Genomic DNA, 22,950 nt, shown 5'->3' with positions numbered 1-22,950 from the left:
CGAAATTAGATGTAGCCTTTCATCGATGTCAAGTTTTATATGGAGTATTATGAGGCTGGAGTTAGATGAGAAAAGCTTCTCTAAGAGTGGATATTTTGTAAAAAAAAAGGATTGCTTGATATCGCTAGTTAAATGTTTTATTTTTGGACGACATATTATCGTAGAAATGATTATCAAGGGAATCAATAAGTGTATGATACTATGACAGGGCTAGTTTACTGGGGCGGCATCTCTTGCTCGGGGAAAACCCGAGTCACTCCAGTAAAGTAAAATCGGCTGCCATGGTTATGGAGACCCGCGTAATCTTGTGGATATTGTAGCATTTTAAAGTCTTACTTATCCAGAATCGATCCGGGCATACCCAATATATGTCCAGCATTTCACATGCTACCTATTCACATGCCCTATTAAACCTGGTCACCAACCCTCTCCCTCTGGACCCAACCTGTCGAAACAGCACGTTTTCTAGGTCAACCGTTAGTTGAGTGAGACGAAGACGACCGGTGAGTACACCACACTGGCAGGGTTTATTAAACTGCTACAGCCGCAACAACAACAATCATCCAAAACTATGACAAAGTTAACCCAAAATGAAAGCTTTGTAGTCCTTGTACTTTTATTGCAGCAGTTTACTGGGGCCTGAATTCCTTCAGCGAAACGAAACAGTAAATAAAAGAAGTATTAAATATACAAGAATTTGAGGGAGAAATGTTGAGAAATTACTCTAGTTTCTTTATCGAGACAATGCCTAAATGCTCACAAGCCTTCGACTATCGCAGAAAGAGCTAGAGGCGATTCCAAAATCAGAATATAAAAAGTGTTTTGAAGATTTGGTGAAGCGTTAGAATACAACTACTTTAAATAGAATAAAATAATTACCAATGAATTACTGAACTCTTTTTGTTTTATTGACCAAATCCGGGTACTTCTTGGACAGAGTTTATTGTGCTTTAAATTGTGTTAGCGAGAGTAAGGGCAGCCACAGCAATTCAATTAATTGACTGTGGGTGAGCTCACGCTCAAACAGCGGAGAGAGAGAGAGCGTGTAAGTGACTGACTGTAAACAACCATTGAATGGGAATGCAATAAAGGAACACATTGGAAGCGCGTTGATGAATTACCAAAATATGTATGTATGAATGTGTAATATATCGAAGTAGTGATAAATATGCGTCCCTTACACCAAACGCCACTGAAATTACACTGTCGGCTTACAATAAAAATTTGCCGATGATAAAAATTGGAGCATTTCATTTGAAACCGATTGTCACTACCAGTGCGGCTGATAAGCAAAAAAACGCGTAAAACCTATACATATGCATGTATATATATACATATGCATGTATATGTGTGCGTGAATATATTTATATAGGGGTTTTCAATAAGGATGGGTCGTAATGGAATAGAACAAACCAATTGTGCGGTATTTACAAAATTCTTCTTTCAAACTTCTTCAATTTATTTCTTTCTACCAAAGCGCGCTGATCACTACAACACAAACATGTGGTTATTTGTACTTTTTCTTAGTTTTACACGTCAAGTCAAAACAACTGCTCCGGTACTTGTGTATTCATCATCTGGTTCTTACGGTTGCTTCGCCCCACACCGTGTCAAGCTCCACAACCTACGAGTATTGAGGGGAAGTAACGGGGTCCCCCGCGGCTGCGCCCCTTTCCGCGGTACGGTCACAGTTACTCTCGAAGGCGGCCAGGTATTGGAGAGGGAAACTCCGTTCGCGATGCACAGGTTTTAATGCCTTGCACCATTCAGTACTCGGCACGATTCCAAGCACACCTTGACTTGGGAATGTGTTGGTACGGTACTCTTCGTATAGATGATTGGACGATCACCACACACGCCGTTACACGAATGGGTGGTGAACCGATCCCTATACGGAGCATCCCTCTTAGTTCATCGTGGGTTAAATTCTTGAGTAGAATTTAATAGCCATTTAAGCCTCATCCCCGCGGCAAGGAGATCAACATGATAAGGTCCGGTATTTACTTACTCTGAATTTTTAATTGACCCCAAAAATCTGAACTTATGACCGAAAAACCAACTTCTAAGAAATTGAAGCATATATGGGACTTTCCCGTACCTTTCTATTTGTTCACCCACTTTTTATTATTCAGAAAGTTTTATATATCATTCAAAAGAGGGCGTTTAGCTGCTTACAAAGGTATATAAAATGTTATTAATATTAAGGATATTAATGAAAGACATAACCGAATGAGCTTGAGCGTGACTACCTTTCGGCAGAGCTCAGGCTTGACAACAATGAAAAGCCTCGGCAACAATGAAAAGCCTCCGAGTGTATTCCTGCCAAGAAAAGGCTTCTCTCAATTTCGGAGGAAGTGGAACAGAAGTGTAGTGGAAGAAGATCAAAAACCCACGCCAAGGTAGGGGGGTGCTTAGACAACAAGGGATGTGCATACCCATTATATGTATATATTAAAAGTTGCCGGGGTAAGAATGTAAAATTTTACGCAAATTTTGAAATTTTGTACATTTTTTCTTTATAAAAAAATCACCAAATCCCAGGTTTTCTATTTGTTCCAGAAGTACGCATCTACTTGACTAGGTACGTATCTATCGTACTTGGTCTACAGTTTAATATATGCATGTCTCAAAAAAAGGTATATTTGAGAACATCGGCCGATTACGAACTATTAGTAGAGACCAGCGACTTCCGACTTTGCCATAAGAAAAACTGTAGCGAGGTCAAATCGCACGATTTTGGTGTCCGATTCCATAATAAAGTTGTATCATTTGCACGCGCTACTCAAACGAAACCACATTGCGCGCACAAACACAGCTTGTCAGCATTGATCGACCCCCATTAGAAAACCCTATAGATAGATAAGCGCATTATTTACTTTCATCGATATTTCTTTGTAATTTGGATTTTATATTGTAAATACTACAGCTTTGCTACCTCACGGCTTCGCCTTTGTGCGGTGTTTACAGTTCTTTTTCTGTTTTTTTTTTTTTGTTTTGTCGCTGCTTTTAATTGTGTCGCCCCGAAATCGGAAATCGCTGGCCGTACGTGAATGCTCTTCAGTATGAGAAATGAATGCAGCAGTAACGGCGCGACACACCTGGCAGACGCACGTAGAACACATTTAGACAAAATTGTTAAAAGCCTACTGAAAAAAAGAGTAAACATATTTTTGGTTGTGTTAGTAAAAAAATAGTATAAAAACTGTTAAAAATAATATAAAAATCTTATCTATTTTTATTTTCAAATAAACCACAATAAAGTTTGTGCCGCTGAAATGGATGAAAAATCAACAACTCCAACGCGCATCTACCCATCAACGCCGCTCGAGCAACCGGTGTTGCCCAACGAACAGCAACAAGCTTTACTACCACCAGCGCCACCCACCTACACGCAAGCAACAGGTGCCGCACCCACCACCACGGGGCAAAATACATCGCATGTTGTTGTAATTACGCGTAAGTGATGCAACCTTCAAATTCTTAAACTTTTTAATCTCTCTTTCGCTTTTGATTTTTTGCTTTTGTTCCTTTTATTTTGCCAAACAGCTGGCGCACCGTTAGTATATGGACCCGCGCCGGTGGATATACAATGTCCCTACTGCCACAATTATACACGCACCCGCTTGCGCTTCAGACCCACTTCCCGTACGCATCTAATCGCATTGCTACTCTGCCTCTTTCAGTAAGTGATTTGAGAATTTTTTTATACCCAATGCATTGACTAGAGTACGACTTTTATTATTTTGTATAGAATATTAGATGCCGACTCGAAAAAACACGAAAATCAATTTTTATCTCATAACTTTAGTCTTCACCGATTCTAAATTGTGTGATGTAATGGTAATAATTTCTATACAACTTTGAAAAGGTTGGATTCACTTCGGGAAACAGTCCTCAAAATGATTTTTAGAATAAAACTTCTTGAAGAAAATATTGGACAAACCGTTTACGCGGCTCCTTTTGGGCGTCAGTTGCTTTTCGAGGCTGATTGTTTCCAAGTATTCAAGCTGATCCCTAAATATCTTAAATACAATTATCCACTCTACACATTTTGGACTTCACCTGATCCACACTTCGATCATCGGACGAAGAGTTTGGACGCCGCCACAAACATTGATGGATTCCATTCATATAATATTTTGATTAAACATCTCCAAGACAGTGGGGTTACGAGAAAATTCGTAATGAAGATCATACCGAAACTTATACCGTGAAGGCGGTGAAATTCCTACCGACTTTTGCTCAGAAACTTTGAGTTTTCTTGTCTCGTATAATTTCCGTGAAGCTTAAAATTAAATATCACAATATTTTCCTGATTACAAGTGGAAGTAGACGCAATCAAAGAACCAGAGAAGTAAATATCTACTGATGATGGTGCCTTCGATATTATTAGGGAATGGCTGGCTGCTCTTTCAATCGCATACGACTTTTTTGATATCCGGCACATTGTTAGCTGGGTAGACAGAAACCTTTAAGGTGGTGTTTCAGGAAAATGAGAGGATCGGGATTCCATTGACAATCCATGATCTGCTCACGCAAAGATGGGCTTTGCGTCAACTCAGCTAACGCCGGGCAAGTAAATCGGGGGCGCTTGAGGGAGCTTCTTGAGTTAACAAAGCCTCAGCTCTTATTTTTATTTTCTCCGAGGATGAGGTGGAATCATCTCAGTACCTTTTCCTCAGCTGTTCTGAGCTCGTGGCGCTAAGATTTAGGCATCTTGGATATTATCCACCTCATGAAATTAATCAGTACCAGTTCGATCGTTTCACACTTATGTATGTATATATCCAAGATATTGATGATGAAAAATAGGAATGGGATTGTACATGTCTGTCTGTCAATAAATGAGAAAAAGCAAGCAAAAGTTTAGCTCAACGAAACTTAGCTCCTCCACCGGACTTTCCATATCGACTCCCCTTTTGTAAACCAATAATTTAGACTTACTTTTGTTAGAACTGGACAAACTATGTTGTACGTAAATATATTAGTCGGTATGCATGAGGTACGAAAAAACTCAGTTATCATATCTCATATTTTCTTATTCTTTAGTTCGCGTGTTGAAAATTCGAACAATATTTGCATTCTAAACTTGTACTATATTATTTTCCTTTGTTTTACTTTTTCAGGCTGTACTGCTTCGTGTGTTTACCCTATTGCATTGGCAGTTGCATGAACACGGCACATTATTGTGGCATGTGTGACCGGTACTTGGGCACTTATGTGCGCGAATAATCAGGGTCTCAGAAATGGAGACTTCAAATAGCTCGTTAAATTCTAAATCATTTTTGTACGAACAAGCTTTAGTTTTTTACCAAAACGAGAAATCGTGAAAATTATACATATATCTACATATACTTATCCATAGACACATTCATTTGTGGTAGTATTTGCCCAAATGCATAGAAGCTCACAAACGTATGTATGTATACGTTCAAGTGTAAAAAAATATTTACACCCATTTGAACTTAGGAATGCACGTAGACATACCGATTAACCATCTTATCTAAGTTTTTGTAATGGAAGGAACATAAAAATACATGAAATCTAGCAGATAACAAGAAAAGTGTGTTAGAAAATATACACTGCAAACCGTAAGTAACCACGCACCTACAGTTGTGAACATGAAAATAGCAGTACCCTTAAAAAATTATTTTGAAGTAATTTAATTTTTGCCTATAAATAATGCAAACGAAAATTTCAATACCTACGAAGCGTTAAGGAATTTCATATGTGTAGAGTGTATCGGAACAAATCTGGCAACTACGTAAATAACGGTTCTTTAATGGCGTTGTTATGTTTTTAAGTGCAACAATGAAATAACAGTGCCTTCAGTTTTTTAAGGTTATACAAGGAATATTAGTAACATTTTGCACAGACTTAGGCGAAAGAACGTTTTTTATTATTTATTAAATTTTTTTTCTAATTTTGGTGAGTGCCGTGCATATATATTTCTTATGTTTTGACTATAATGGCTCGAGCGAAACATTGCCCCACAGAACAAAGAAAACAGATTCTGACATTGAGAGCAGATGGAAGATCTTGCACAGAAATACAAACTATTCGTTCATGTGCAGCAAAAATTATTTCAAATGTAATCAAATTTGTGGAACAACCGGAAAAAAGAGGTGGAAAACGAAAAACTTCCGTGAAAGACAATCGCAGAACGGTGAGGTGTTCCCAAGAGAGACCCATGAAGTCAGCCATACAAATTAAAAAAGAGGTGAATTAAAATATTTTTGACATGACTCTGTAGGACACTACGTGAAGCTGGATTAGCAGCTCGCACCCCACGAAAAATGCCACCCTTGGCACCAAAACATAAGGCTGAACAGCTGAAATGAGGCGTAATATTCTATGAACTGACGAGTCTAAAATAGTTGTATATGGCGACACGAGTTCACGATAATATGTGTTTGACATCCACCTGGCACCGAAAATCAGCCATTCGCTCTAAAAACCATTAAACATGCGCCTGAATTTCTATCTTTTGTTATAAAATTTTTGATTTTTTGTTATAGAATTGATTTAAATATGTGTTCAGTTAAAAAATAGAATAATACTTCAAAATAATAATAAAATCTTTCTAATCACGCCACAGATTGAACAAATTTTATATTTTTTTGGTACAACTATTTTCGCGTTCGCTACTGTAGATATATATATTAACATTGTGATTTATTATACTAGTGGAATTTTTTTAATACTTTAATGTACTTAGCTTTATATGGAAAACGGATAATCCAACAGTGTGTGCTCTTCTTCTTGATAGACATCAAAGGTGTCTAAACTATTTTGGCCGTTTGTGATAGTTGCATGTTCCAGTTAAAAGCAATTATAAGCAAGAAATGGAGGTAAATTCTCCTTCAACTCATCTTATCAAGGTATGTCTTCCGCACATTACTCTGCAAGAAAGTCCATTGGATCTTATTGCGATGAGTCATGTTGATGCCTTCAAAAAGGTATCAAGCTCTTGCAGTAGTAATTTTTGATCATGAAGAGAGGAGGTAGCTTCTCAATCCAGTTGCACCACTACCCATCCCGACTGTCACATTACACCCTGGACAATGTGACCAAACAACGAACTTTGTTTAACGGTTGTCCACAGTTTACAGCTCTGGAAGTCTTTCACCATAAAGCTTTAAGGGGAACCCACAACTGATCAATTAAAAACGTCTTTGACTTATAAGATACAAAAAGGCTGTTTACTCCAACCTACATCAGGGAAAACACAAAGCGGTGTAGCAAGACATTTGGTTTTCTCGTCTCGCTTGGTGTGTATTCAAATAAAATAAAATTCATGACACACTCTGGTCTCCAATGTGACCGATTTTCGATCGTTATTTTATTTTTCCCATGTTCAAAATACTTTTACCACTTGACGTGGAATCGCTCTAATGAAGCAGCCACTAGAAGCGAGAAAGATCGTACGATTAGCCCCATGAATGTTTTAGGACGAGATGCTCCAGAGATTTTTGAGGCAATAACGAATGAGGCGTTCTTCCCACTTACAACCACAAAAGTGTTTTAATCATTCTTTGTTTAGTTTTTTTTTCTTCTTTTGAGACATTAAGTAATTACTATTACAATATATGGAGCTCGCTATAAATTTAGAACCACTGCCCTACAAGAACTTTGTAGAGATGTAACTGTAAATATTATTGGCACTAAATATCTGCTGGAGGCACAAACAATCGAATTAAATAAACAAAAATTAGGTACATTAAACAATTTCCTATATAAAAAAACTATACAAATGTTTATTAATTGCGATTGAACTTTGCGTTTCAGCCTGATTTTTCAGCATTGATTTTGGTTTTCCTGTAAGGGCAGCTAGATCATCAAGGAGTTTGAGTTTGACAGAAGTGATGTCTTTTGTTCTTGCATTACGGGGTTAGGGGTAGTCAGAGGCCCAAACAAATGATAGTTTTCAAACATTTTTTTAGTCTAGTCAATTACTTTTTTTTACAAAAATAAAAACATAGGATTAATGCATCGTGTTTCGACTTGACTTTAGCAAAATTTTAACAAAAAAAAAATTAATAATTGTAAAAGTTATCGCAGTTTGTGTGGAGCCCGATTCTCCAGAAGTCCCTTGCGGTGACCATCACAAGTCCTTGGAGATTCATCTAAAATCATTCGGATAAGAGAAATTAGTTTTATTAATAGATAAACTTGTGCCGGATTGAAGTTTTTTTTTCAAAATTAACAATATGGCGGTCTCAGGAAATATTTTCCAGATTTTCCAGAAAAAAACAGACAATTAATTGTTTAAAAAAAATCGAACATTTTGAAAAAAAATATTCTTCGAACAGGCACGATTTTTTTATATTTTTCAAAAGCAGTATAAATTTTATTGAAATCTACCAAGTGCTTTTTAAGTTACAGTGATCACCAGTTCAAAAACCATAGTTTTGAAAAAAACGCATTTAAAGTTTTGCTACTTGCGCTCGAACGATCCCGAGCGCCCGAGCGCCCTTCGTTAATTGTCGGATTCACTTCAAATGTTCACACAATATCTATAAGATATTGTACTTTAAGAAAATGCCATTCGGAATTCACAGAGAGAACATTGGTTCGAATCTCGGTGAAACACCAAAATTAAGAAAAACATTTTTCTATTAGCGGTCGCCCCTCGGCAGGCAATGGCGAACCTCCGAGTGTATTTCTGCCATGAAAAAGCTCCTCATAAAAAATGTTTGCCGTTCAGAGTCGGCTTGAAACTGCAGGTCCCTCCATTTGTGGAACAACATCAAGACGCACACCACAAATAGGAGGAGAAGCTCGGCCAAACACCCAAAAGGGTGTACGCGCCACTTATATATATATATATATAATATCTGCAGGTCTGATTTAGACGAATGTTATTTACATATATAGTCTCATAAGAATATGAAGAGTTTATTATTTAGTGATAATTTTGATTACCTTCCGAGGAGCCAGTAAAGTTTTCGGAAGCGATTGTTTAATTCATTTCGTTTTTTAATAATATGGACTTTCTAATTTACTTTGCGTCGATACATAAAAGGTAAGATACAAACCGCTGAGAGTCAGCTGAAATACTTTTAAAGTTTGCAAACAAAATTGTCTCAATTTAATTATCTCTGTTTTTTATTTTGTTTAGAAACAAATACATTCATAAACATTTATTGTGTGCATAAGTTTTTGCTTGCGGTCCGTCGCTTATCATCTGATTTGGTCTAAATATAAGCCAAAAGCGATGATAATATCTGATGTAGATTTACCCGGTTAGGTACAGATAAGATAAGTTTGTGTAGCAACGGTTAATTCAATTTCTCTTTTGGAGAATGCCTCAATATGTGTCGAGATTGCTAAACTGTGAATGTTGAGTATTTTCTACCAATTGATAAAGTGCTGAACATGTGCTCTATATGGAAAAAATTGTCAATATTGGAAGCGAAAAAAAAAGATTTTTGAGCGACTTCAAATTTGCATACAATTGTACTAAAATTTAATGGGATATAAACGGGCATATCTAAAATTAAAAATTAAAAATTTTGATAAAATTTTGTTTTTAATTTCTTAATATTTTTTGGGTTTTGGTTTGCGATTTTGTTTTATGTTATATGTTATGAGCAACATTTTTATAACAAAAAATAGTGAAAAAAATTTGCAATGAAAACTTTTAGGAATATTGTAAAAAGATAAAGTATAAATCATTTTCGCGAATAATATTATCTTTCGAAGCATCAATTATTTCTGGTTTACTCCCGAGTTGTATTAAAGCATGTGAACTACGGACTTGTTCTACCGAGACTGCTGTACCAATGTAGAGGGCTTGCCCAGCTGCACACATTACCTCATATAGCGACAATGCAAGAGCCCTGGGTCTTTAGAGGCCGTCTCTGTTTCTTTAGCACGTTGAAAGGGGCCACGGTATTATATGACAGAAGTTTGAGTAGACCTCGGACCGGTGTTATAAAACCATCCCATCTCACTGTGACGGGTCTTGAGCAATTCTTTTGCCAAGATCTGGTAACTGGTGAGGTGTGAATAGAAGTGGGTGGCTGAGATTTGTGATTGCATCTGCTTATTTTCCTTATGATGCCACCACCTGGGAACCACCTGCAAGGTTCTGTGAGCGGCGTAGTCTGGGCCTCGTTTTCTTCTGCGATGCTAATGCCCAGCATACAATCTGGTGCAACAGCAAATGCAAAAAGCGTGGCTCTCGGCTGTTCGAGTTTATCGCTTCCTCTTGCCTAAACATACACAACAAGGGCAGACAGCCTATGTTTGATCTCACCTTATCAAATTCAAAACTTGGGTAGCCAATCAGGAACTGGAGAGTCCTTGCCGAAGATTCGTGCTCGGACAACAGGTATATTGAGCTTCAGTTTGGCGAGGAGACACAAATGCCATTGCCCTCGAGAAACCCCAGAAAAACAAACTGGCAGAAGGTTAGGGGCATTGCGGAGCTTTGTCGTGACACCACCAAGACTTAAGAAAGAACAGGGTATTGAAGTGGCAGTTGAGAAACTCAGCGCTGCCTTAGTTGAATGTTTTGAGTCAACCTGTCCAATTTGATCTCTCCTTGATCGGACTCCCGTTCCGTGGTGGAAGCGAGAGGTGCAAACATTGAGGCGTGAGTCGAGAAAACTTCTAAACCGGGCCCTCAAGACTAATCTTGCGGAGGACTGGAAGCGATGCCGTTATGTTCAGAGGAACTACAAGAAGCAAATTAGGGAGTCGAAAAGGTCTTCTTTTAGGGATTTCTGCGGATCCAACCGCAAAGCTGGGGTCACTTAGGAAATCTGATGGCTCCTTGACGGAGAAGCTTGCTGATGGCGTTGATGATGCTAATCAGATAAGCATTGGCCGGCAACATCCCTTAACGAAAGAGGCTGTTGTCAGAGCTGCTCCACCTTCTCGACGCGACTGGTACGTTGCCAGATCTGTGGTGAATGAAGCCGCCATTCGATTTGCCATCGAATCTTTAGGCGTTTACAAGTCCCCCGGAAAAGATGGCATTTGTCCTGCCATGGTGAAGGAAGGCATAGAGTCAATGACTGCAGCCCTGAAGAAAATCTTCACTGCATCCCTGGCACTGGCTTATATACCACGCTCGTGGAGGATGGTGAGGGTCGCCTTCATCCTCCTAGCAAGGTTCTATGGATCTACACGGCTATAGAAAGAAGAGAAGGTATTGTGGAAAACAGATGGAGAGGCAGATCTATCTATATGTGTCTGCAGCGACAGCCAAGCTGTGCTCATAGCCTTAGACAGCCCCTCAACCACATCAGGGGTAGTCGAGTCCTGTAAACCCAGACTGAACTATGTCGGTAGACATAATAGCCTGATGCTTACATGGGTCCCGGGACACGTGGAACCCGTTCTGCAACTCCCTTCTGCAGCCATCAAAGCCACAGTTAACAAATGGGTTACTACAACCCACAAGCGAGCTTGGGAGGCTGAGAGAGGCTGCAGATGGACTAAACTGATATTACCTGTCATGTCCGATCGACTGTCGTCAATCCTCCTGCCCAGCTTGTGAAGAGGAGGATGAGACAGCGGACCACTTCCTGTGCGTCTGCTCTGCCTTGCCTTCGCTCGAATCAGGTTTGAGGTCTTTGGCACTGATATGTTAAGAAGCGACCACCTTGGCTCCTTGGCGCCACAAAATCTACTCAAATTCCTTAGGAGATCGGGTAGATTTAAAGAAAAATAAAAGGAAATCTGAGTGTAGTACAATGGACTTAATTGTCCCGACTCCAAAAAAAAAACCTACGTATGTGCATGTGTATGTATGTATGTGTTCTCACTTGCCGGTAAGCACATTCTGTCAGACAATTGCCATGAATTGATCATTTAAAATCTCCGTTTAAAAAATATATTAAAATTCAAAAAATAAACGGATGGTCAACAAAGAATATTTTCTGTAGAATAAGAGGCGTTTGATAAGCCTAATTCGTTACATTTGTCATATAAAATTTTGGTTTCTGCACCACGATCATATGCCATCTTAAAACTGTATTTCGGATCATTTATCTAAAAAGCCGATTCAGAGTTACAAAACCACCGTACTCACTTATTATGGTTTTAACTCTTTCCGAAGTTGAAATAACCACATCAAAACACTAGTTTTCAACCCAAAGGCGACATATAAAAAAATTTATGGACATTTAGATGAAGACGAATTCGATTAGTTTATTCATTGGCATACATTTAAAGAACGACTAAGCATCGATTTCTAAGACCAAACTTAGTACAATTTTAGCCAAAGCCGAACCGCAACCACACCAAAGGTTTTAAGAGAGTTCAAGTGGTAAACAAAAAAGGTGTTTTTAAAAATTAGATTTTTTCCGAAAGATCAAAAAATATTACCTTTTTATTATATATTATATTATATTATTATATTATTATATTATTAGCCATATTAATTTCTGCTTATAACAAACCGTCTAAAGGGTTTAGAGCTGACTTGCAGCTGCCCACAAGCCGCACTCGATGGTGCGGCAGATGATATTTCGCAACAATTGAAAAACCAAAATGTGGGCTCTGATACCAGTATTAAAAAAATTTTGCAAAATCTAAAACTTAACTGAATTTTAAAGAAATTGTCGGCCAAAATTCGTTTGAATCCAAACTGAAATTTTGTGGCTTACCCCGAAGCCAAAGCCGTAGATCGGTCATTCTCTACGTAAATATACCATTGGAACGAGCTTATTTTGAAGACGATAGAACAAGTTTGAATGAATAATAAATATTTTGTGTTCTATGGACCAATTCCTGGTACTTTTTTGACAGCATGTAGATGGCGACAATGTACACATGCAAAAAATAGTTGTTAAGCCGCAGAAAAACAGATACAGATTTCGTATGTTCACTGCTTTTGTGACGAAGATTTGCGGCTTACTGCTGACTGCTGAGATTGCTTTTTTCATTGCTATTATTATCATCGTCTTATGACTTTCTTATTATTGTTGATATTCAGATATGAATGGGTATCTATACATAACAGTCAGAAAAGATCTCCAACACTCTCGCATTCGCGGCTATGATTTTGAAGCTTTAGTTTTGCGGATTATGCTTTCACATAATTTTGCTAAAAAATTTTGCAATTCCATGTGGATACCTGGCCTGGCTCTGTAGCGTGCAGCGTTGTGTCTGCAACATTCAGTAAATAAGTAACACAAAAAATACAGACGAAAGCAAAATGGTGCATAGAATGAAATAATTGAAGTAAATGCAATAAAGCCGAATTAACGAATAAAATAAAATTGAAATAAATAAATAAATGAATACAAAACAAATACGAAAAAACGCAGACTAGACAACTAAACAGCGAATAAACGAACGAACTTTGTAACTTCAGTCGCGGTGGGCAAGCGAGCTTGAGTAGATCGTTGTGACGTCCATTCACTTTGTACGCGCGGCGCAGAAACAAAGTATCTTTTTTTTTTGTTATAGTGTTTTTGTATGTAAATATTTTTCATTTGATTATGAAATCACAGTGAAATGCAGTGAAGTGAGAAACAGACAAAACAAAAACAAGTTTTACAAGTTACTTGGCACATTTAATCAGTGACCTTTGAAGGCCCACACGTCCATTAAAAGCACACACAAACATCTATATATAACATACTCGTACATATAAACGTGGAAATATAGGAAAAAACGGAAATATGGATCAGAAACGGGCTATGCTTTATCCCGATATCGATCCTGCACACACTGCTGCTACACACGATCATCGCATCTCTGCCTCTGCTGCCATGGGTTTGCCGGCTGAGGCGCCTCCCTCATATGACATGGCTATTGCATCCCCAACGCCAATAGCAGCGGGATCAAAAACTCAAAGTAAAAGCGAAGGCGTTGGAGGGGCTCCGTTGGGTTGGGCGCCTAGTGCGCCGGCGGTGGTGACCACACCTGAACCACAAGCGCCATCACCTCCGCCACGGCAGTCACATACGGCGCAGGCGCCACAGCACGATAGTCAAACAAGGCCAGTGATTGTGGTACAGCCACTGCCTCAGCAACAGCAACAAACGCCCGCAATGCGTGTAGGTGAGTGAACAATGAAATTTACTTAACGGATGGATTATTTTGAGGTTTTCGCTTAACATAGTATTTTTTTAAACGTTCTGTTAAAAGCGATTTCTATTTGCTTTGCTTAAGTCGCTGAACAAGTAAATACAAAAAAATTTCTATTTGCAAAATCCCACAAAAAAGGCAGTAACTTTTATGTAATAATTATATATTTAAAAATAGAAAAATATATCAAATCTTAGTTAAAGATTTTTATTTTCTAAAGCTTTTATATAACACAAATAAAAGTAAGTTGCTTGCGAACGCGAAATTACATTATCCATAACTGATTGCGTAGCCAAGCTTGAGCAAATACCTGAACTAGGCCTAGTGTTGTTCCGATAAAATTAACTGCAAGTAAATACTTGATACTCTTTTGCGAGTAACTGAGTACTTTTTATACCCAAATACTTGATGGGAGTATTGAAGTGGGTATGACTAAGGTATGCGGGAAATGGCCAATGTGTCTACCTGCTATTCGCAGCTGGCAGCGATGCACAACCGCACAAGAAATTAACAGTCTGCCGTTTTACTTATACTTACAGCCGCATTTCAGTGTTGCGCATGCCCACAATGTAAATATTTTGTAAGGATGTTAGCTTTCATTTCTTAATTGGTAGTTAATACAAAATTCGTTTTCATAGCTCGAAATCTCCATGCAAGCCACTTGTTCAAAATGCTTCCGATTATCAAAATTTTGCAACATTTCTCAGCACTAAAAACACTGTATTGTACCTGGCTCCAAGCAAAGCCATTCAATGTATAAATTTTGTGGCAAAACATAAAACTTACATAAGGCGGAAACTCTTGCCACTTTGCGCAGTTGCGAATCAAGTGATGACGTTGCGGTTTGCTACGACTTTTGGAAGCACCAGAGCTTAAGCAAAAGCTGACAAATATATCTTTATATTTAGCGACACCAGTTTCTGGCTGTGACCCGTTAGAAGACTAGAATATATTAAATGCACCATTTCAAATGGCAGTCTACGTTATTCATATTCGTCACATGTGAACTAGACAGCTACAGCATAAAAACACGCAAGCAATGGAGGGTGTAAAGATCAAAATAAAGAATTTCATCACTCAAAATCACTTGTTCCTATTTGGTAAAACACGTATTCAAAAACAAGATTGGATGATTAATTTTGTGCCACCTTGTATATTGATAAACAAAAAACCTTCTCTGCCTATGCCTAAAAGATACACTAAACGCCTGGTTATCGAGATAAAAAATCAATACATAAAAAGGAAGTGACAAAAAAACGGTGCACCGGCTGGCCCAATTGTTGTTGTTGTGGTAGTAGCTTACCAAACTCTGTCAGTGCGGTGTAGTCACCGGTCGTCTTTGTGTAATTCAATTAACGGTAGCCCCAGAAAACGTGCTGTTTCGACAGTTTGGGCCCAGAGGGGAGGGGTATTAAGTGAGTAGGTTTGATAGGGTATGTGAATAGGTGGTTAGTGTCGGGCGTTGGTCCTTCACATGCTGGACGTATATTGGTATGTCGGGTTCGACTCTGATTAAGTTGGAGTTTAACCTGCCACAGCATCCATAATGCGATTGGGCCAAAGTTACGCGGCTATCGCGAGGCAGCTAAAGCTCTTCGTCTGTAATAGATGATGGTTGGACTCCGATACCGGGAGTTTAGGTAGGTTGTAAGGATCTCCCGATGAATGTCGTTTCATGTTTGTCTGTACAAGTTCCGGTCCAGTAGTTATAATTGGCAAAATTTTCTGACCCCATGGAGACGCTTGGGTTGCCGGCAAGGAGAATCCACAAAATGCTAAGAAAAATTAAAACCTATCTAGAACTACCTGCAAACTTTCTAAGTACTTTACAAAAGTATTAGTGACGTTGATGATATCGTCAAAATAAACTAAGGCATGAGAATTTAATTTGGTTCCTTTAACAGACCCGTATGGCATGAGTATGTAATAACGTAACTTATTGTCTAGGCTGGACAAAAATTTGGCATGCCTTAGATTCTCGAAAGTGGCCTTGAGGTGTGGGAGGGGGTAACTATCCTTCTCCGTACTTCTATTAAGAACCCTATAATCCACGTAAAACCTATATGATCCATTTTTTTCCTGATCATGGCTACTGGGGGCACACACTGGATCTCGCTGCGATTGCGAAAAGGTCCATCCCAATTGTATTAATTGCGGGACTATGCCCACCTTAGCTCAAAAATAGACAGCAAGGATTTTTTATGCGGTAAGCTACGAGGCAACCCAGAAGGACTGACAGTTTCACTTCGATTGGCCACAAAATGCAACCTAATACCGAAATGTGACCTACATCCGCTAGGGTCACATTAAAAAAATGATCAGTGTAAGACACCCTAAAGCCTCTGAACTCAAAATGTGTCACTCTAATCACTGTCCTAGTAGCACCAGAATCCAACATCTCCTTATATGGAGAACCAAAAATTTTTACATCCAAATATGGATATTTATCGCCGCCGTCTGACAAAAGAAGAACATAACCGAACCTCCGAAAAGTTACTACCTACTTACACCAACTGGTAATTAGAAGAATTACTACCTCATTCTAATGGATCACTAGTCCTGCCGTCCCAGGGGTCTAATTCCCATTTCCCGATCAATTATTCGACCTAACATACGACCTGTCATTCGATTTGAAGGAGCTGTGGTTACACCTACGACGTGACTCCCAGCCAGTCGGTTTCGCTGCACACACCGCACAGAACCTCCCTATGGCCTTAGTTCCACCAAAACAGAAGCACGTCATTTCCTACTTACATATATTCGGGAGACACATGACAAAACCGGCAGTAGTTAAAGCATAGGGTGTTAGACCCCGCACTAAACATTTGGCTGCTCTCTAACAAGACATAAGCCAAGTCGTGTTCCAAGAAGCCTTTGGTCTTATGGCTCAGTGGTGGAACAAAAACCTGAACGGATGACATAACCACTTCTAGTTGTCTTACTAAAACAACTAGTCTCAACAGTCCACCTCTCCTTGTTTTATCACCAGCTCGTTCTCAGCCGCCGAATATACTTGGTTGGAGACCGTGGGCAGCTTACTTTTTTTGCCCTTTTCTTCAATTTTAGTAAAAAAAAATTGAAAATTTAAATTACTCAGCTTCCAAATGGAAAGTTGGAAGAAGTAAAGAGTACACACCGTTTCGCTAGAAAGAAAACAAAAATTAGGGTCAATAGAATTGGCGCGTACACCCTTTTTTGGGTGTTTGGACGAGCTCCTCCTCCTATTTGTGGCGATCGTCTTGATGTTGTTCTATAAATGGAGGGGCAGATATTTTTTATGAGAAGCTTTTTTGACTGCCGAGAAACGAGGGGCCGTAATAATACATAAATATAAAAAAAGTATACTCAATTACCTTACGGTGGCCAACGTAGCTGAATAAGAAAATTCGAATACCGGATACCTTATAATTTTCAAAAACTGACAATTCAGCGCCTTGTTAATGGCTTAAATCCGAGTCGTGAAAATACAATTACAACGTGTCGCAAATCTGATTATTTTTGTGCACAAATCCGAAAAATTAGCCGCATTAAATATTACGTAATATTATAAGTCGAGATCAAGGTATTGGCGAAGTGGAAAACAAAAAACGAATTCCTCTTATTTCATTCTGCGCTAAAAACCACATGGACACGGCGAAAGAAAAAAACAACTCAGCTGATTTACCGATACTACTTCTAATAGACAATAGGCCTTGATAGACAGTAAATTGCAATTAAGTCAAAATAAAAATACCCACGATGGAATCAACAAAAAAAACGTCGAAAATAAAAATGTTGAAAAATAAAGCCTAGGCAATTAAAAATGCCATCCACAGTGCGTTAACGTCAAACTCCTTTCCGCAGCTCCCTAAACAAAATTACTCCCGCACCAATACCGGCTATACCATCCACTGTTTCCTACAACACAAAGTATTTACTTGGCAGCTACTATTCTTTTTTTAGTGTAAAATAATTAATTTATTGTTATTTTTCCTTCAGTATATAATTAAAATAATTTTTACTTCAATTTTTCCTACTTTTAACTTTCACTTTTCTACTTGTTTGGCCTTACATTTTTTCGAAATTTATTGCGGGCAACAGGAGAGTAATAGGAGAGCAGTTTAATCGACTTTTGGTCTCGAAAATGCCAAATTTTGTTAAAATTACTCTAACTGTCAATTTTTGTTTATAACTTTTGACATTTTAGAGACCAAAAACACAAATTCATTGTTCTTGTTGTTTTTGCATAGAGCTACTACCTGTTCCATGTGTCTTGGTTTCAGCATATTTTTCACTTCTGTTTCAAAGCAATTAGTGCAGAAAAATCTATATAAAAATGTATTATTAACATTCCTAATAAATTCTTTCAGAATCTGTTTCAACACACCTAAAACTTGGCCCCAATCCATGCGCGGTCAGCTGTCCCGTCTGTGGGGCCAATAAGACGACTCGAATGGTTTTCACACCCAACACACGAACGCATATTTGTGCGGTAATACTTTGCTTGGCCGGGTAAGTCACGCAGAAATGCATTGGAGAATCATGAAAAAAATGTAAAAAAATGCACTTACAAATTTTCAATCACAACTTTATATACCTATCAAAACAATAGATTGGCAAAACCAAAATAAATTTGTTGCATTCCATTGCAGTTTCTGTTGTTGCGCGTGTATGGTGCCTTATTGCATGAACAGCTGTCGGACTGGCAACCATTATTGCTCTCAATGCAACACATTTCTGGGAGTTTATAATCCGCGAAGAGTGTGAAAGTGAAATGCGTTGGACCTAAACATGCATCAGATATACATAAATACATATAGATACATATATAGATGTGTATGTAAATATGTATATGGAAGTAAATGGTACTTAAAAATTGTGTAACTCTTATTGTAGAAAATTTTTTGTTTTTTTTAATAATTAAATATTCGGAAAACATCCATTCCGGCGCTTGCGCTGCTATTGAATTTAGGTATGAATACGAGTGTATGTACATATGTATTAATATTATCTACAGTTTTTGTAAGCATTTTGCATGAAGCTTCGCTATTTCCTATTTAATTTAGTTTAATTTATGATAAGAAGGTAATATAAAATATATATGAAAATATTTGTATAATAATAAAAAAACGATGTTGGTTTTTCTGTTGGTTATAAAGCAGATTGTAAGATAAAAAACTGTCTGTCCAAACACACATTTGCAAATATTAACCCTGCAGGAAAAATACTGAATCAGTGAACTGGTTCAGAACTAGTACAGGTTTACTAAGAGCGACATATAATATTTAATTATGTATTCAGTGTCTGATAGAGTCAAAGCCTAAAAGCAAATGATTTTTTTAAATGACTACGACTTCTGATACAGTGCAATTGAAGAGGCATGCGCGAAAGGGAGATCTTCTCGCAATTCCTGAAGCAGGCAGTTGGCATGGATGCCTGCAAAATAACTAAACAAACATGGCTCAATTTCATCAAATCTCGAACTGACGAGTTGTTAAGAAAGCTATGAGCAGTCAAATTCAGAGTTACGTCAACAATAACCGGTCGTTGGCCTTTGGAGACCATGCCAGGAAGATGGAGTGGCCGTACAGCGATAGATGTAGAAGCTGCAAGCAAGAAGAAGCTGAAGAAATAGTCTTTCACTATCTGTGTGAGTGCTCTACGACATATGCTGGAGAATTCTCGATGGTTAACTTGCAAAAAATTGAAGAAAAGAAAAAAGACGACATAGGCAGATTCATAGCCAAATCAAGAGTGTTCGAAAGCAATGGTTCTACAAGTGATGTATCAAATGGCATCTTTTGTGCTGATTGGGTCTGGGCTGTGTGACTCTGACAACACCCCCACCAACACCACCATCAGGATTGAAAAAATATAAGCAAAATATTGTGTTACATTTCAATTTTAATCAAATACTAGTTAATACATTTTTACGATGAAGGAAAACCATACAAAAAATCAAAAAAAAAAATTGTTCTACCTGTTATGAAAATCGAAACTTGGACCTATGCATTAATGTTGTATGCATTAAGCTTTGTCTCAGTAGCACAGTCCAGACCCAATCAGTAAAAATTCTAAATTTTTTAATAGCGCTTCAGAAGCCTTGAAATGCAATTCAGTATAGTTAATAATTCAAAAGGTATAAAATGTACTTCATTGTATTGTGCACCGAGCGACATAAATATTTTGACCACTTTTGACTATTTTTCGTTTCTTTTTAGAATGTTCATCATTTTTTTACAAAAGTTCAGCTCATTATTTAGCGAAAATAATCTAAGTCCAACTTTCAATTTGTATGAAAAAATTAGAAACAAATTTTTGGTATGCAGTTTTATCCCGTTGATCTTTTATAAGTTTTTTCTTGGTGGTGTTGCGTATTCCCTCCGTATAAAAAAATATACGGTAGTTGGTAAATTCTAATTAAAAACCGTGAAACTGAGATAAAAAGTTTGTGGATTTATTATATTCTATATTCTTATTCTTATGGTTTGTATTTAGCAATGAGCTATAGTTTTATAGAAAAAAGATTGAACATTAAAAAAGAACGCAAAATAGTGCAACTGGTCAAAATTTTGATGTGCTATAGTTTGTCGCACGCTCTATATTAAATATCTTGAAGTGCAATTTAGGCTCTCTTAATAGATATCACCATGAAAGAAGAGATGCTTGCTATTTCTGCAAACCTCTCTAAACAAAAAAAGTTATATTTTTGCCACTCTTACAGCAAATACGCGATATGTAGATCTCATGCGTCGAATTTAGTTCCGAACCATGGACGAAAAAGAAAGAGAAGGAAACTAGTCATGTTTTTAAATTCACTAGAACCGCACAAGTTCGGTAGTAGCGCAATTTCCAGCAGGGATGCGCCTACGCGAACTGAAAGAGCTCAACCGCAACGCATCGCCTGGCACGAACGTCACCGCAAAAATAAAAAAAAAAACATTGGAAAGCATTAACGCAATTTTTTCTGGTTTAATATCTTTGCCTTTTGTTTTTCTAATAAAAAGTGGGTATGTAAACATTTATTCACTTTAATATAAGTACTTTTTCAATATGGATTAATAAGGCGGTAGTTTTGTAAGAAAATCAATCACTCAGCAGTTGAAATGATTCATTATAATAATAATTATTGCATTTACAGAAGTATTTATTTATTTATTCCGGAGCAAATAGGAGCACTGATCAGCATAGTAAAAAATAAACGGAGGGGTTGTGAACTCCAATGAGGTTTTAACTACGTATTTTCCTTTCAATATGTTTTATTTGCATTAAATTTTTATTCTTTTACTGTTTTTCACTATTTTTACATATTTGTAAATGTGTATATTTCATATTTGTCTATAACCTAACAATAGGCAACATTCCGTTCTAATAAAATCTACCAATGGCACCGAATACATCAGCGTTAAACAAGGCTCTAAGGTCTAAGGACCTATGGAGAAGGCAACTAATACTGGAAGATGAACCTGCGAGACCAATAGTGATTGAAGCCCGCATCATAAGTCGAAAACAATCGAAGCCTCTAAGTATTTGGCAATGGTCAATACATTTTTAGCCAAAAAAAAACCGAAAAAGTAGGAGGAAAAAAGTTGAAAAATATCAAAATTCAACTAAAACAACGCCACCGCTAACACAGGAAAGAGTCCAACTCTTCGCTTTTTTGGCTAAAATTCAAAGCCGAAGTTGTTGCGATAAGCCGGCCAGAAATCTCCGGCTCAAAATGGAGTTGAACGCAAAAAATGCTGCGGGTATTGTTAAATGCGTGAGAGTTTGTTTTTTAATATTTCAGACATTAAGCAGGTTTTAGAGTAGGGCAAAAACAACAAGAATAATGTACACCTAATACTTTTTTACACGACTCTTTCTATACACGAATCGTTTTGTTTTAACACGATTTTCAATATTTTAGGAATTTTTCTCGTTTCTAAGAGAGCAAATAGAGCGAGATTTTTCAACGCTTGCACGAAGCATTTAAATTAATCTCAGGAAAAGTCTCTGAGCCTCGGTAGATTTTGCTTCGCGGTTTAATAATTTATTTCTTATAATATATTTAATGAACTAAAATATGTAAGCACGAAATAAATTTTTAAGAGAAATCTAAAAAGACTTTTTTAATATTATTTTCACCTAATTCTCTTCATACAGGAATTTTTTGGGAGGTTTGTTCAAAACAAAAACGGTGAACTTTTTTATATGTTGGTACACTCGTCTCGAAGATGTCGGCGTATCGGTTGGCTCATGCCATGCAATGTTTTCGGAAATTTTGGGCATGAAGCAGGCGGCAGCAAAGTTCGTTCCAAAATTGCTGAATTTTTACCAAAAACAACGTCGCATGAGCAACGCTGAGGAATTTTTAGATGGCGTCAACGATGCTCGAGATTTACTTAAAAGGGTCATAACTGATGACGAATCATGGGTATATGGTTATGACATCGAAAACAAAGCCCAATCGTCCCAATGGAATAGTCCAGCAGAACCAAGAATCGGTAGCAGAAAATCAACGAACACGCAAAACACTTGTCTTATTTATGGCTCTCGCAAACAAACTAAACTTGCTATATTGTTTAAACAGTGGACATGCAATATCTTCAAGACGAGTGTGCCAACATAAAAAAAATTAGAAATTTTTTTTTGTAATTTTATGGTTGCTAGTTTTATATTCTGCGGTTCACTTCTATCTCTAAACACAGATTTTAATGGCTTCCTCTAGTGTCCTTAGGCATATCCGTATGAAAATTTGTTGAATAGATCATAGACATCTACGCATTTACGAAAACTTTGCGAAAACTGAAAAATGATACAGAATTTTTTTCAAATGAAACTGTTCAGAAATCAGGCCTATTATATTTCAGTAATCTTCGGCGCTCTCAAAGTTAGTAAAACATAGATTGTGATAGATAGATAGATTTAAGAAAAAATATA

The 22,950-nt window shown here is 37.6% G+C and overlaps 2 protein-coding genes and 1 long non-coding RNA gene across 5 annotated transcripts; all 3 read left to right on the top strand.

Annotated features, from left to right (window-relative positions):
• The first annotated feature begins 2,987 nt into the window (after nt 1-2,987).
• On the top strand, nt 2,988-5,536 carry LOC128866615 (lipopolysaccharide-induced tumor necrosis factor-alpha factor homolog). Of its 3 annotated transcripts, none has more exons than XM_054107486.1 (4): nt 2,988-3,158; nt 3,262-3,456; nt 3,547-3,682; nt 5,127-5,536. In XM_054107486.1, exons 2-4 carry the CDS (start codon nt 3,276-3,278, stop codon nt 5,230-5,232), a joined length of 423 nt encoding a protein of 140 aa, XP_053963461.1. In that variant the 5' UTR covers nt 2,988-3,158; nt 3,262-3,275; the 3' UTR covers nt 5,233-5,536. The 3 variants fall into 3 exon arrangements, with proteins under 3 accessions (XP_053963461.1, XP_053963460.1, XP_053963459.1); XM_054107485.1 differs by having other exon boundaries at nt 2,988-3,173; XM_054107484.1 differs by having other exon boundaries at nt 2,992-3,178.
• Nucleotides 5,537-6,074: 538 nt separating this feature from the next.
• Nucleotides 6,075-6,599, top strand: LOC128866616 (uncharacterized). The gene is made up of 2 exons (XR_008454945.1): nt 6,075-6,166; nt 6,254-6,599. It is a non-coding gene; the product is annotated as an uncharacterized LOC128866616 (long non-coding RNA).
• A 6,424-nt stretch (nt 6,600-13,023) lies between these two features.
• LOC128866614 (lipopolysaccharide-induced tumor necrosis factor-alpha factor homolog) lies at nt 13,024-19,143 on the top strand. The gene is made up of 3 exons (XM_054107483.1): nt 13,024-14,022; nt 18,399-18,540; nt 18,681-19,143. Exons 1-3 carry the CDS (start codon nt 13,641-13,643, stop codon nt 18,793-18,795), a joined length of 639 nt encoding a protein of 212 aa, XP_053963458.1. The 5' UTR covers nt 13,024-13,640; the 3' UTR covers nt 18,796-19,143.
• The last annotated feature ends 3,807 nt before the right edge of the window (nt 19,144-22,950 follow it).

The sequence above is a fragment of the Anastrepha ludens genome, chromosome 6, assembly GCF_028408465.1.
Source record: "Anastrepha ludens isolate Willacy chromosome 6, idAnaLude1.1, whole genome shotgun sequence".
NCBI classification, from domain to species: domain Eukaryota; kingdom Metazoa; phylum Arthropoda; class Insecta; order Diptera; family Tephritidae; genus Anastrepha; species Anastrepha ludens.
This window is presented reverse-complemented; position numbering and strand designations above follow the sequence as displayed.

Bases quoted from the DNA above. Each gene is read 5' to 3' on its own strand.
- LOC128866614 (XM_054107483.1), top strand. From the start codon at position 13,641: ATGGATCAGAAACGGGCTATGCTTTATCCCGATATCGATCCTGCACAC. The intron at 14,023-18,398 runs GTGAGTGAACAA...AAATTCTTTCAG, and splicing joins AACGCCCGCAATGCGTGTAG to AATCTGTTTCAACACACCTA. The intron at 18,541-18,680 runs GTAAGTCACGCA...ATTCCATTGCAG, and splicing joins GTAATACTTTGCTTGGCCGG to TTTCTGTTGTTGCGCGTGTA.
- LOC128866615 (XM_054107486.1), top strand. From the start codon at position 3,276: ATGGATGAAAAATCAACAACTCCAACGCGCATCTACCCATCAACGCCG. The intron at 3,457-3,546 runs GTAAGTGATGCA...TTTGCCAAACAG, and splicing joins GCATGTTGTTGTAATTACGC to CTGGCGCACCGTTAGTATAT. The intron at 3,683-5,126 runs GTAAGTGATTTG...TTACTTTTTCAG, and splicing joins TTGCTACTCTGCCTCTTTCA to GCTGTACTGCTTCGTGTGTT.